Source organism: Camarhynchus parvulus, chromosome 4, assembly GCF_901933205.1.
Source record: "Camarhynchus parvulus chromosome 4, STF_HiC, whole genome shotgun sequence".
NCBI lineage: Eukaryota > Metazoa > Chordata > Aves > Passeriformes > Thraupidae > Camarhynchus > Camarhynchus parvulus.
In genome coordinates this window covers 6683358-6698855 of record NC_044574.1, presented here as the reverse complement: position 1 = coordinate 6698855, position 15498 = coordinate 6683358, and the positions used below count along the sequence as shown (strand labels likewise).

General features: G+C 43.1%; 1 protein-coding gene across 1 annotated transcript in view; it reads right to left on the bottom strand.

Annotated features, from left to right (window-relative positions):
• FGFRL1 (fibroblast growth factor receptor like 1) overlaps positions 1-15498 on the bottom strand; it is a 164304-nt gene that overhangs the window by 74762 nt on the left and 74044 nt on the right. Inside the window, 1 exon segment of the mRNA XM_030947861.1 lies at positions 6801-7073. Coding sequence (XP_030803721.1) covers positions 6801-7073 — 273 coding nt within the window.

Here is a 15498-nt window from a genome sequence, read left to right as displayed (position 1 = left end):
ATGCAGCAACAGTCACCACACCTTTTCATTTCAGCCTATTTCTTTCTCCTCCTTTCCTCTCCCAGGACAGTGGACATTTTACAGCTGTGTATATTGGACAGGGAGTTTGTTAGACTCTGAGTTGGATGTCTCAAATGAAGAAGAAGTGAAGAACCCCTGAAACTCAGGGGGTAGGAACACAAACTAACAAACTTTAACACAAACTAAACAAACCTTAACAAACTGAACTGGTTTTAGATTTCTTTTCACATGCTTGTGCTGTCCCTGAGCAGCACCAAGCTTGGCCAGGGTGTGTGTCTCTATGCCTACACTAATGAACACTGAGGAGGAAGAGCCCTTGCTTGGGTGAGGGCATCGTTAGTCAACGATGAGTCACTTTCAGTGGAAAAGGAGCTTCACTTCCAAGTGAACAGCTTTTAGCTATGAGTTTGCACCAAAACATGAAAATACTCACAGTTCACTGACTCCTCTACTCACTGGGATCTGTTCATGCCCATTTCCAGTCTCTTCCCACAGGCTGGCACACAGGATTCCCTCACCGGGCAACACCAGTAAGGCGGCTCTCATTAAGAACCAAACCCCTACCTACACCTCCACAGAGGGTGACACAGTGGCACCTCATCACATGTTGACAAGTCCTTGTGCAATCATTCCAGTGGCTGGGTCTTGGGAAGGCTCCCCTCTTCTGCCCAGCTCCCAAAGGCCCAAACCAATCTGAGCTTTAATTAGCACCACAACCATCACTAAGCATCAGTGGCTATGGCCAGATCCTCATCTGGTGTTAATCACCCTGCGTGTGCACAAGAGGCCACCAACGTAGATCCAGCTGCTAGATTTGGGGCCTTAACAAACTAAACACGAACTTTGTAACTGTTTATTGTCACAAGGAACTCTTCATTTCCATCTAACAACTGACTAATCATCATTAGCCATGATTATATGCCCTGTGATTGTGTTAATGGTCCCATGCTGGATGGACTGCCCTTTGCACTTCGTGTTGAAGTAAATGCACTAAAGACATTTTGCTAACTCCATACCATGATCAGCACAGGCAACACCACCTTGTTCTCAAATGCAAAAACTGCATATTTTCTCCCTTTATTTTTGAAGTGTTGACTCATTTCAATTTTTGCTTAGCATTAGCAGACCCTTGGAGCACACACTGCTGACTCAGTGTTGATTCACATCTTCTTGCTGAGCACATCTCCCTCTGGTCCCCAGAGTTTCTCAAGAGGCCAAAACCCAAACATAAATGAATTTGTCATGCTTTTCTAAGATGGCTGGTGGCACCTGACTCTGGGCTAGAAATGTTTTCTCAGCTTTTGCACTGTAAATGAGTTCTGAGACACAGATTGATGACTTCATTGCAGAAGTGTAATGCAAACCATGTTTTACTGTACTTAATTTTTTTTTCACACAGTATTTTCTACTACTACAAGCAGAAAAAAGAATGTAAGAATAAATATCCATTCAGACAAGGCCATGAATTTTTTCAGGATACTTATGCTGACTGTTTAAAAAAATGGTTATTTTAATGCAAATTTTTCACACATGCCTGTTATCAAAGAAAGCTGTCTTTGGACAAGCTGTAAAAAAGCATAAAATAGCAGTTGGCTCAGCAGGAAAAAGCTACTTTAAAGATAAATCATCTGATGTCAGGGCAGATTCTTGAAGCAATCAATTGCAATAGACAGACAGCAGACATTTAACAGCAAATTTGATTTGTCTGAAAGTGAGATGTAGCTCAAATTCTGAACAGCCCATCAGCAGTTTAGGACAACAAGCTGCCCTTTTCCTCCTGCTCTCTGCATCAATACTTTACTATTTCCCAGCCCAAATGGGGCCAAGTGGCTGGGTCCCTCAGAGGGCCAGGCACCTGAGGGGGATATGAACAGGATAGATGATGGATTCTTCACAAAAATATTTCTAAAAAAACAAACAAACAAACAAAAAAACCCACCCAAATAACAAAATAAACTTAACTGCAGCAGTCAGAGATATAGGGCAAGAAAAATAAATTCAGGAGAAGCTGTTTCTTGGACTTATATGTTGATTATTTTTTGTGCTGAGATGCACCCGAGCAAGATGGGTCCTTGGCAGTTTACAAACACCAACTGAAGCAAGAAGGTGACAGTCCCAAACTTTAGCTGCTGCCTTTTTTTTGCCTTTGCTACAGAAAGCAGTAAGAAACATGGATGCAGATGTGAAAATGGAGACAGTTTGATCTTTCATCACCTGGTTGAGCAACTGATGCAAGAAGTATTTACTGGCAGCACCTGCAGCAATAGCCCCACATGTTGTAATGCTGGCACACCTTGCAGGATTTGGCCTACAACACTTCTGCAAGTGAAAAGTCCTCTGTGTTGTGTATTAGTGAAAGAGGTCATTATGTTACTGCATAAATATTTACCCATAGTCTTTCCTACAGCTGTTCACAAACAATTTTCCCTTCAGAGAATGTCCAGACTCCTGGAACTTGGGATACTGTTTATTATTGCAGAGGGAGCTGTAATGGAGGTCCTCCAGCACCTCCATGTTAGAATATTTTGTTTTCTCAGTTATTTTTGAGTCAGGAAAAGCTCACCCATTTGGGCTAGGTTTTCCCAGGGAGGGCCTGATGGCTGGAGTGCCATTCCATGTGTGCCAACTCACAGTTTGGCCAAGCTGGCCACAGCTTGACAAGAGCCTTCAGTTACACCACCACCTGCTATGTTTTTTCTGCAGAACATGCCTCTCTTCAGCATACAAGGTGGACAGTTTTCAAATAAGGAGTAGCTATTCAGCACTTTCTTTCTTCCTCTTTGGCCTTAAGTTTCCTTTTAGAGCACACTGGCAAGGAATTTTTTAATTACGCAGTAAAGAAACCGCAGGTTCCAACCAACCATCTATAAATTAAATAAAGTTACTTTTCACACCTTTAGAATTAATTCAGTTGAGGGAAAAAAGATAAGATTTAATGAGAACCATTGTAAATATAATTTTTGGGGAAGGTATAGCACATTTGTTTTGATGAGCCACACATAATTCTCCAAAATAAGGAACCATTGTACTTAATAACTGCAATGTAATTAAATACTGATTAAAGTTCCTCTTCTAGCATTTGTAAATCTGTCTGCAGTGTAATTGGCATCCCAAATCTTGTGGTGAGCCACAAAAACTATTAAGGATAGCTAAGAGAGGAAATTGTAGTTTTGACTTATATTGGTAATCTGCTTTTACTGGCTTACATTTCACACAGGGCTGTATTAAAGCAGGATTCCTTGGATCTCTGGGATCCAGGCCCTGCAGTCTGAGAAGATGGGGAAATAAGCAGGGCAGAAACCAATTGCTACCATCTGGGTTGGCAAAGCCTTTGTTTGAGAATGATGATCAAAACCCCAGAATAAGAGAAGATTCACTTCCAAAAGAGCAGCTAGGAAGATGCAAGATTAGGAGGAAAAGACTTTAGAATGTGTTATGAAGTAGGAATCGTCTTTTAGGGAGAGATTTAAGAGATTTAGACTCAACTCTGAGCCTCAGCTCCTATTTTATGTGGTCTTGGCCTAATCACCTGGTCTCTCTTTATCTCAGTTACCATCTGTAAAATCACTGTAATCCATCTCATCTGCACTTCCAGACTGAGAGGTTCCCCAGCTAGGCAAGCTGGAGTCCTGTCTCCAGACATGCAGAGGCACACCTAAGTCTGCTCTGCTCGTGCACTGAGCCGGCTGGTTGCAAGCAATATCTGTCCTGAAGTCACAAAGGGACATTCAAACAGTCTTATATTTGAATTATTACATCTCACAGAGTCCAGCTGGGGAGCTCATCTCTGCCACGTCTGCTGGACTCCCCAGTGTTGGAGGATCCACTGACCTTTTTATTCCTTTGTACAATGTTCCAGATTTCTGCTGGTTCTCTGTACTATTATGCAATACAGTGGCTAGTAAAAGTTAAATTAGTAAGAGTTACATAGCACTGAAAGCAGGCAGAGAGGTTGGATACTGCTGAATTTAGTCACAGCTCTCTGTAGGATTTGGCTAAACCATCACCTTATTCTGCTGCAGCCTCCATGTAAATAACACTGGGGTGACAGTTCCTCACTTGCCAGTGGTGTGGCAGAGCTCAGTTAGAATTATACAGCATAACTGCAAAATTTTGCAATCAGCTACTGAATATTTTCCAGATATTATTGATTAAATTTCCAGAATGCTCTCATGTCAACATGAATTATATTCTTTTAAGTCCTAGTGTTTCATGAATCATTTAATGCTGTTCTAGATCTAATATCTTAACCACCTTGCCCATGTCTGACACCTGTTGGTTTTACATGTTTGGAGTTAGCAGTAAAGCTGGAATAAGAGGGGTTTTTCTCCTTTGAAGGAGTGGGAAAATAGAGAAGCCATATGGTGCAAGAAGCCTAATGAAGTTTTGTGCTTTCCAGAGCACAAACAAAACAGCTCCATCAATGTGATCTCCATCATCAAAACTGACACGCAGTTGGTTTTAAAACACTGCCTCCTTCTTGAAAACCAACAAGGGATTGATTTTCTCTCAACCAAAAGTATTTTCACCAAGACGAACACGAGCATCTGGTCATTGCATTAAATGTCTGGGTCCTTTGAAAGAGTAAGTCAGTGATACTTTGTGTTTACTTGCAGAGCTTGACAGGAAAGACACAAGGGGAACATTTGTTTTCAGGGGAAACTGCTCCAGTGAAAAGCAATTTGGTTTGAAACGCTACATGAACACAACTGCACCACTAAAGAGAGGGGACGTAAGCAATCCATCAAAAACGGTCTGAGCAACAAGAATGCACAAGGGCACACTGTGAGATGAGGAAAGAAGGTGCAAAACAGTATAAGAAGTAGTGGGTTTATCCAGTATTTACAACAAGGATGCATGGAAATGAATGATACTCCAGCCCATATGTCTGACACAGATTTACGTTAAAGCCACCCTTTGCTTGGCACTCAGGGATCAATATTTGTTTGCACAGGGCTCAATCTCACACCCACAGAGGCCAGTGGGAGCTTGCCATTTCCTTCCATAGATGCCTGATGAGGCTCTAAATAACTAGGGTTTCTGCCCAGGGCTTCTCAGTGCCAAATATAATGAATACTATTGTTCTTGCACACAATTATATTTGATAATCCAATTTCCCTGAGCAACTGAATTGGAATTTTTGTCCCAATCTTTCCTGAATTTTAGTCCAACATTTACCCTGCGCCTCCTGGCTTTTTGTTTTCATTTGCTTCTGTTGTGCTACCAAGAATAGGCAGAGCCTCTTTGACTTACAGATACCTTGATGCCTCTACCCTGGAATAATGGGATACGGCTTGAGTTTTATAGAATAAAGGATGACACAACAGATCAAAGACTTTGGCAACTTCCACATACTGCAAAAGCACAAGCTGGACTAAGCAGTTACCTATAGCATTAATTTCTCCACAGCCAAGAGTCTGGAGTCTGTATAGACATGACTCTGTAAGACTATTTCCACTTCACCCTGTTTGTTCAGTGTAGCACAGAGAAGCGGATGAATGTGGCTAAGAAAGAGGTGAAAGGAAAACCAAATCCTCAAACTATGTATACTATAAGACAACTTTTGCAGCTCTATGCCACTGATGCTACAGGAGTCACCAAAGGGTTTCCCCTCACAGAAGCATCTCCTTCCAGATAAGATATTTACATTCTGCACTTACGCCCTTTCTTATACTGGCTGAACAGCAAAGTGCATTCTCCAAGAATCACCCTGCTATCAGGTGATAATCCTTCATCAAGCAGCACCAAGTGTCTGCCACATGCCCTGAGCCCACAGCAGTTTCCCCTCCTACTGCAAACAGGAAAAAGGAGAAACAGAACAAAACCAGGCCAAGAGCCAACCAGGAGGCAGCTGGAAACTGCCCTAAACTCTGTCCTTACTCCCACCATCTCAGAGAAACAGAACTTTGTAGACCAGATGCTCAGGATGCTGATCAGGCAAAAGGTGAGCAAGATATCTGATTTCACCCCCAGCTTTGTAAACCTCCCCTTGGCTCCCTTACACCTCTAACACACTGATTTTCACCCAGCTCTTTTCCTTCTCCCAGCCAAGCACCAATGAGCACACTTCTGTGGTATCCCCTACAGAGGAATCTCTGATTACCCAGAGAAATGTCTCTGGGAGTCTTAGGGAATGCTCAGCCCAGCAAATGGCCCCAAAACCTCATTGCTGGGCCAAGCAAGCCTTTTGAAAATGTCAAAAGCATTGCCAGTGAACCCACGGTCACTGAGACAGCATCTGAAGCTTTTTTAATCCTGCCTCCACCAAGAAGATTTCTCAGGAGCCGAGCATCCCTGGGTTCCATGCCAGCTCAGAGCTTTGTTTCAACCCAGATAATATTATTCCTGAAGACACCATGCTTTACGACAGCTCAGCACATGGATCTCCCCGCTGTGCGTTTTCATACGGGTGCTCCAACATTTGTTTTGAGAGCTGTCCTGTTCCAACAGCAAACATAAAGATCAGTGTGACCTCTCCTTATCACACAGCCTTTCCTGTGTGGAATTCATTGTGATCTGGACCCCGGTGGCTATTGCATCATTTCTATTCATGTGTAACCTCTGGCACTCTGCAATCTTATCAGCCTGCAGCCGGCTGCAGCAGAAGATGCGCAGCAGCACCGCCAGCTCTGGCAACCCTCAAACACTGGAAGGGGCCAGCTAAGAGTGGAGGCCAGTGAATGATTAGCAGGGCAAATCTGCAATCACTGACAGCTACATGGAAATCAGCTCTGTGGTCCCAGAGCAGGTGAGGCCTGGCTCTGCCCTGCGGCACTCACTGATGACGATGAGGGTGTAGTTCACGTTGGTGCTGCCGGAGCCGTTGGTGGCTTTGCAGATGTAGGTCCCCGCGTCTTCGCTCTCCACCTCCTTGATCTTCAGCCCTTGCTGGAGGATGCGGAACCTCGTCCAGCCGCTGTGGATGGTCCGTCCGTCCTTCATCCACATGGTGAGGGGCGGGGGGTCGCCCTCCACCGGGCACAGGAGCTTGATGGTTCTGCCCAGCCTCACGGACTGGCGGTGAATCACTTTATCAGCGATCCTCGGGGGGCCTAGGAAAGAACAGAGACAGGAACAGCTGTGATGACTTTCGCCAGTGACACAGCACTGATTCAAAGCTGTGTCATCAATCTGGCCACTACACTGACTGCAATACAGAATAGAAGGTGCTTACCAAAAATCACTTACAACCAAGGCTGAAAATGTCAGCAATTACAGAGACTTGAAGTTGTAGCTTTGCAGCTCATGCTAACCCACCAGGGAAGCCTGGTTCTGAGGCTTTATTGCTTTTCCAAATTTTCCAGCATTTTCCTGTCACAAGAAGAAGCCCAACACACAAACTTTTCTGGTGTATTTGAAACTGTAGTTTCTGGTGTAAAGAAACTGTAGTTGTTTTAAACTTAACACCTATCCTGAAGGTAAAATTAGTAACAGGAGTGGTACTTACAACAAAACACTGCCCCACACCCCCCAGATGTTTTAATTCTTTCATGTTGTATGTACAGTAATTCCCTTTAATAGTCACCAGATGGGCTTTATCTGAGATACATAAGCCTGCAGTTGTTGAACACAGAATATTCATTGGTTAGTGCTTCAATAAAAGACACAGCTTAGCCTGACATGTTAACATTGCTTATAGTCCAAAAGAGGATATTTTTATAAATTTCCTTAGCAACCCTGCCGGTTTGACCCACTTGACAAATATTTGCTCTTTGTAAAAGGTGATAATTTCATACAAAAGAGAGTGTCCCTGGAATGTCAGACTAAAAACACTGTTTGCCACATGATAACAGGATACACTTGGACAGGCCAACAATCAGAAAAAAGAAGTGATAAAGACTCCAACAGTGGGAATGCTCCCATAGCTGAATTCCAACTGAAATTCCTTCCCAAGGCTCCAAAAAGTTGAGAGACTTTTTCCTGTATCTGCCTTTTCATTAATTGCACAAGTTCTCTACACAGATTGCAATAGCAGTGCTCTTCCCAGAATAGCCTATTAATGGGTGTGATAATAAGCGCCCTATTCTTGCACAAGGACAAAATGTTTTGCTAAGAATTGCTGATGCTGAGTTGCACCCAAAACCCACAAGATGTTTGTGGGATTGGAACTGTTCCCTCATATTTTACTCCTGTTCCTAATGTTTTGCAGGATTGGACCCACAGGGGATAAACTACAGAGCTCATATTTGCACTTCCTCATGACTAATTCCTATTATTCTGAAGTCTGCTTGATTTTTCCTCAGCATGACTGAGGCAGTTCATACAGTCCAGCTCCTGAATGACTCCAGAGCTGCTGTTGCAGTTACTCATGTTGAATCCCACTCATGAATTCTGCAGCTTTGCTGGTGAAAAAAAATACTGTTCAAGCTGAGAATAGAGTGATGAAGTAACTTACTAAAGAGTTTAACTAAGAGGCTGGTTAAATCAATGAGTCTTAGGCACACTCAGATTCTGATGAACTCCTGATGACCCAAAGTAAGGACCTTGAGAGCACTTATTCTGAAGAAGTCAGAGATAATAAAGATAACAAAGAAGGCAAAGATAACACCCCCCCGTTCACATCTTCTGCAGTCACCTGTGGGACAGATCTTGGAGGTGATGGTATCCTCCCATACTCCAAGGGAACTGGCAAAACACCATGAAAAATCCTGCCTGTCCAGATTTTCTAAAAATTCCAAACCACCCTTATGTTCTTCACCTTGTGAGATTTCCAACCATCTCTGTGAATGGAGAGACAACCCCAAGGCCTTTTGAATGCTGGTCAGACACAAATTGCATAGCTGAATATTTTAATATGAAAATCCACCCATGAAGAAGGGCTCTGTGTGTTGGCTTTGATAAGTCAGAATTCACAAACACTGGGTGAGAATCTGCCCCCACATTTTGTTACATTTCCCTACATGAGGCACTCAGTGCAAAGGAGCTGAAATGCCCAGACAAGTCCACAGACTTGTTGAAATTCTGGGTTGGCCCTTGGAGAGGTTCTTTCTGACTCAGAGCCCTATCAAACCAAGTCAAACTTTACGAGTAGTTTCACTGTAACCTGCCTGTGAGCCAGGACTCAACTTCATGCATATTCAAATGACAAAAACAGATCTATAATTAGTAAAAAAATGTTTGGTGCAGGGCAAGCAGGGACAGTGGAGAGAGGAGCACTCCTCCCAGCTTGTAAGTCTGCTGTAGGCTCCTTCAAAACCCCTTTCCTTCCGACATTCATGGTGACTCCTGATGAATTTGGAGACCTGGAGGAATCAGATAGTTTCCCAGTCACGTCATGTGCACAGGCGGGGCTCCTGATGGCACCAGAGTTGCCTCTGGATCTGTCACATGTTTGGGTCAGTGGTAAGCTTGGTCCTCCTAAATGCCATTTTCCTTTGACTGACCTTTCATTCTGAGGAATTGTTGGATCAGTCCCTGTCACAGGATCTATCCGCAGACCTTTATGACATTTAGAAAAGGGTGCGTTTCTTAGAGCCATTCTGCCTGAAAACATTACTGCAGCTCTTCATTAGCTCCTCCAGCAGCTTTCTCAGGAACAGGAATAAAACCCTCCCCTCACTCTTTTTTCCTGCTGTGAATTTTGCCAGATACAGCATGCACTTCTCAGTAGTGTACAGCTCCAGGACAAAGATGATATGGCCGTGTTTCTGTTCATTTAGTGCTGTAAGTATTTCCATTTTATTACCTATCACCTTTGCATTAATAACTTTCTGCTCAAGCAGTACTCTCTGGAATCAGTGTTCTGATGTAAATATCGAGCACCATGGTAATTATTACAATACTGTAATTTACTACTGTGTTTACAAAGAACCACAATATAATTCAGCACCTTCACATGTGCCAGAGGCTTCAGACGCCCTGGCAAGCCAATGGTAGCTGGACCTCCTGAAGCTGGGCTACAGCAAGAATAAAATATTGATATCATCAGGATGTCTGTCTCTCTTTCTCATGGACAGGCATTCATTGGGTCTTATTTCACTACATATCTGTAGAACCCTGCCTTGGGACTGCAACAGTGACAGATGAATGCTTTTCCAGTCAAGACACACTTTGGCACATCTCACCACTCCGCACCAACAGAGGCATCAGGGGAGGCAGCAGAGAGGGGTAAGTTTGTTTTGAAAAAAGGCCCTTCTCCAATATCCTCTGGGCAGCGCGTGCTACTGACACAGAGCTGCCTCACACGCTATCTAGGCAAAAACATCTTCCCCCTCTGAATCCAGATATTAAGCTGCTCAGCACTACTCAGGTTCTCTTGGAAATGAAAGTCCGAGGTTTCTCTATAGCAGTTCCATCTCCTACTGCATGAACAGAGTAAAAAGATGTAGTAAAAACATGCTGAGCCAGCCAATTTCCCATGTGCAGCCCTGCTACTGACAGGAGCTCCCCACCTTCCAGAACTGGCCCCTAATATGCCAGGGGATGGCCAGGAGAGCAGAGTGCCCAGTTAGCCCTCCCAAGGCGCTGATTTGGGATTGTCCCTGGTGTCTGACCCTGCAGGGCTGGGGCACGTGTGCGCTCGCAGCTGAGTGTCTGCTGTGGGAGCGGAGCCCAGGACACGGGCCCTGCAGGCTGGATACATATCTACAGCTGCTTAGCCAGGCAAAATCCCAGGAAAGCACCTGCTGCTTCACCTACAGCTGCCAGGGAGGTAAAAACAGGCTGAGCCCCGGCTCTGACTGACTTCCCATCCCTCGCCACTGCCCATGTCTGTCCCGTGCTCTAAGGCAGCAGTAAAAGGCAGATGAAATTACTGCTCAAGCAGCCAGAGTCACGATCTCTGCTGTCCTGGGCTCCAGCTTTGTATCATGTGTGAGCAGAAATGCTCTAATTGAGTGCAATACCCTGTGCCTGCTCACTACAGCACTGCTCTTGCCTTGTTTGTGGGCAAGGCAACACCCCAAGAACTGGAGAGCAGCACTGTAAGGGATCACTCTGAAACCTGAAAACATTTCATTAAACCAGGCTGTTAAAAATAGTGACTTCATATATTTACCAATGTAAAATTAATGCTAATAGGTATCATCTCTCTGGCTAGGGGAAAATGAATCCTGTCAACTGCCATGTGCCTGCACTCACAGGTCAAAGCTCCTGGATCCTTTCAAGGTGGAGCAGCAGAGAGCAAGTGCCCTCTGGCCCTGAGTGTAAATTCTGGAGGGGTTCCTACACTGTGCTCCTCCTAATTTCTTAGCCATTAGGCATTAGCCATTAGGCAGTGATTCTTGGAAAAAGCAGCCTTTTTTAAGTGCTGAGAGTCTCCAATCTGTGATGCTCCTGAACACAGCAATTACTTCCTGCAGCATTTTTTGTGGGATATGGGAGAAGGGCATGAAAACAAGGCCCTAGGTAGATATTCCATCCAAGATTTTTGGCATTTTTGTAGTTAGGAAGGGAGAGGGAACTCATGCAGTTTTCCACCAGGCAAGGACAGCTCTCTATGGCCACAGGGCATTGCTTTGAAGCCCCATCAGAGCAGAGAGGGCACAGCTGGTTCTACAGCCTGTCTGAACAGAAGGAGCTCACTCAGAAAGTTAAGTCCCACCTCGACACAAGCCCAACAGGGGCAGGTTTTCTTAAGTCCCCCTTGTCCTCAATCCAACAATTTGAGAGAATAATTTTTTAGTACTCTGGCTGAGGGAGAAGGGTGGGATTTGACATCTGAGGATGTGACTCGGGAAGAAGTGATGAGAATGCAGCTGCCTCCCCCCCGTGCTTCACTGTTATTCTTTCTCCAAACACAAACTAAATATAACTTTGCCCCATAACATTCAAATAATTTTAGTTACTAGCAGGGATCATGCCTGGAGTTCCAAGGGCCAGGGTGCAATCAGGCTTAAAATATAATTTAAACAATCCAGAACCTACATTTTCCACCAAGTTATTTTCTTGCTTGTAGTTTCCCCATCTGCAAATACATATAAACACAACCAGAAAGAAACCAACAAGCTCAGCCAGATGCCAAGTTTTCTGTTCAAGATCATATAAACTCAGTCAAACATTAACAAGGAAATGCCATGATCACCTCATTTGTTTTAAATATTTCTGCTCATATACATGCAGACAAGTGTGCAGATTTATTTGCCTCATTTACGAATACAAGCAACTGGAATCCCCATTCTGTTCCATTATATAAAAGACAGACCCTACACCTGTCTTGCTGAACAGCTGGGCAATTTTCAATTTATATCCACTATCCTACACTACAGAAAAGCCCCACTTGCTGCTCTGCTGCTGACACTGCTTTACTAGCATTCCTGAGCTCCTCCACAGTGCCTTGGGAAGGGATAGTAGTTGCCATTTCTTGGCAAAAGGAGTTATGTAAAACCCAAGAAAGTCTCTTTGCTTTAGCAAATAGCTATTTCCAGGAAGCAGCAAAAACAACTTCTAGAAGTGAATTTAAGATGCAACAGTGGAATAGTCTGGAGCTTCCTGTCCATATTTCTCACAGTCAAAAACACACACACATGTTATTATATTTTCCTGGGCTGCACTGCAAAGTTCATGCACTCATTCAACTCATACATGCAGTAAACATGATTTACAGCCCTGTGTGAAAACCCTCTAAATATATGGTGTTTTGATAGTGACTCAAACCCAGCACTATAATTTAGTAACACCTAGCAGTGAAAGCTAAATGATTTCCCACTCCACATTCCTAACTTTCCATGAACCCCTTTTTAATGCTAACCTGGGGAGGAGACACTGCTTCTGCAATTGTTTGGACTTATCCTTGCTATTCCTACAACTAAACTGCACACTAATATCAAGCTTCACATATGGTGAACGCACCAGCACTGACCCATGTCCTATGAGACCATTTGCCATCATACAGTTCAAAGTGAACTTTATTAACACATTAAACATAATTACAAAGAGGAAATTCCAAGGAAGGTCAACAAGCCCGGACAGTTTCTTGGAATGGAAAGTAATTTATAATATCCACATACTGTATTGTAAAGTTTATAAAGAAGTTAAATAAGTTTTAAGAGCCCCATGGGTTATGTATATTTTATTATTTAATACCAAACACATTCACTTTCTATGTAGATAAGACTTCTTTTGAAGTGCTGTGTTAGCAAATTAGCAAAGTCATTCACAATGAAGCACCCAAACAGCCCATCAACACATGGAATTAACATGAGGGGCTGGAGTACCACAGATAGTGTATGTCCTACGAGGAAAATAGAGCTAAGCACAGAAATGTTTCACTACAACAGTGAGATGAAGGAATTGGACAGAGGTTACCAACCAAACTGCTCATTTGGTGTAAACACAATCTCTTACACCAAAACTTGAGGCAACATTTGGCCTTCACCATGCTCATCACTGTAAAACCTGAGCTTCCAAAGTCTTTATTGCCAGGGTGGTTCACAGCAAAGTGAATTTCTTTACCTTTCTAACGCTTCAAAATGTGCACAGGCAGCTGGAAAGGACCACCTAAAAGCCATGTTTGAAACACACATCCAGAGTTGCCTATCTTGGGGTACCTGCTGCTGCAAAGCTGGGCTGGACAATTCCTGCTTACAACCAGAGTTTAACCTCTTCTACAATAGTTTAACCCTCTCTGCAAGACCAACATGAGGATTATGCACTCACACTCTCTGCATATCATTAATACCATTATTTGTATTGGCATTCAGGCCATAATGATGGATGAATGGACAGAGGCCTGGGTCTGCTAGGACAAGCTCTACCAAGGAGCAAATCCCATAGGGAAGGCTTTACAAAGTAGTGTTGGGAACAGTTTCAATCAAGAGGAGTAGGTGTTCCTGAAAGAGAGGAACTCTTGGCTCTCTGCGCAGTTGGAAGCCATTACATGGAGAGCAGAACTGATAAAAATGCTTTTTGAGAGAGATAAAAGGATGAATGTGTTGCCCATGAATCCCATTAACTAATGGAATAAGCAGTTCAAAGGACTGGTGAATCCAACATATTTTCACATTTTCAAAACAAAACAGTTTGCATTTCCAAAAGGTATTTGTTAGCCAAGTAAAGTAGGGGTCAGCGTGGGGGTAACTGGTCCAAATGCTTTGGTATGTGACATGAGGAGATCAGATTAGATGAGCTAATGGGTCCTTCTTGGCTTGAAAACATAGGCACCCACAGACAAAAACAATGTTTATCAAAAACAATCAAAAGATTAAAGAAAAAACCAACAGCATCTCCGTAGAACAAAGACTCTGAGTGATGAACACAAAAACACCACAAGTATTTGCTGACCAGCCCTGATGGCTGGTCAGGCTTAGGTTTGGAAATCATGGACTGTTTGCAGGAGCAAGCTCCAGGCTTGGGGTGCATGGCTCAGCCAAACAACCTGATGGAGAAAACAGCTTTGCAGATCCAGTTCACAGCAAGTGAAGTGCCATATCTTCCCTTTCTTCCCTACCTCTGTGGTAGGAGTTGCTTTGCTGATGAAATAGATATTTATTGATAGCACAAAAAGTACCTGCTATATTTTTACATGAGTAATAACTAGCCCCTTGTGTGAAGGCTGCCAGTAAATTTCTTATTCTAGATGTTCCAAAACTAAGAAAACTAGAATATCTGGGAATGTGTTCCATTTAATTAAGTGCCCTGCATACACATTTCACTGACATTTAATAAAATAGTTACTGTATGTTAAACAATTGGTACTTGATTATTGCTTAGATTTATTAGTTCAACAACAGTAGATGAGACACGTATCTCTTATGTAGTTTCTAAATCCTTTGAGCATATGTTTTCAATAATCAGTTGGTATTTATTTAACATGAAATTACCATCTTATTAAATTAAATGTGCATGGGTGACATTCAATTTCAATTGTTGCTGAACATTTTTTCAGCAGCAAAAAATAGTAACTTTATCCCTCAGGTTTCAAGGTAGCAAACGCAAAGGAGAGTTAGGATTACTTCAAATTACTTTTGAAGAAACAGACTTCATATACTGGAAAGTTTCTAGTGTGGAAGAAATGGTATTATTTATTGTTTCTCAAGTGCTGCCAGTGGGATTAGTGTGGGCCAAAGGAGAGGACTAATATTTCTACTCAAATGCTAAAATTATACTGACGGTGCAGTTCAGGTATGCAGCTCAGTGGATAATCAGAAAACTTTTTTTAGAGAAGAGATAAGTACAACAAAGGTGTGTTGGCACACACACCCTCACAATCTGTCTCTTCCATTCCCATTAAAGAAGGCAAGCCCATCTAAAAAATGTCATTCCTAATTTGTTGGGCATTTTTTCAAATGAAATGGCCTTAAAACATGGCTTGAAGGTTTTAAAATTAGAAGGTTATTTTTTTTTAGCCTGCTATTTCCAGGAAGGACAAATTGCCTAATTCTGGAAGAAAGCTAGAAATCCTCTGGCTTGAGGGAGAATCCAGAACCCAACTGAAATTCCATAGCCCCAAGCTGCTCTCTCCAAACCTAACCCAAACCTCCACCATCTCCACCACAGGTCACAGAGGGACCACTCCTGCCAACACAAGACATTTGTTTG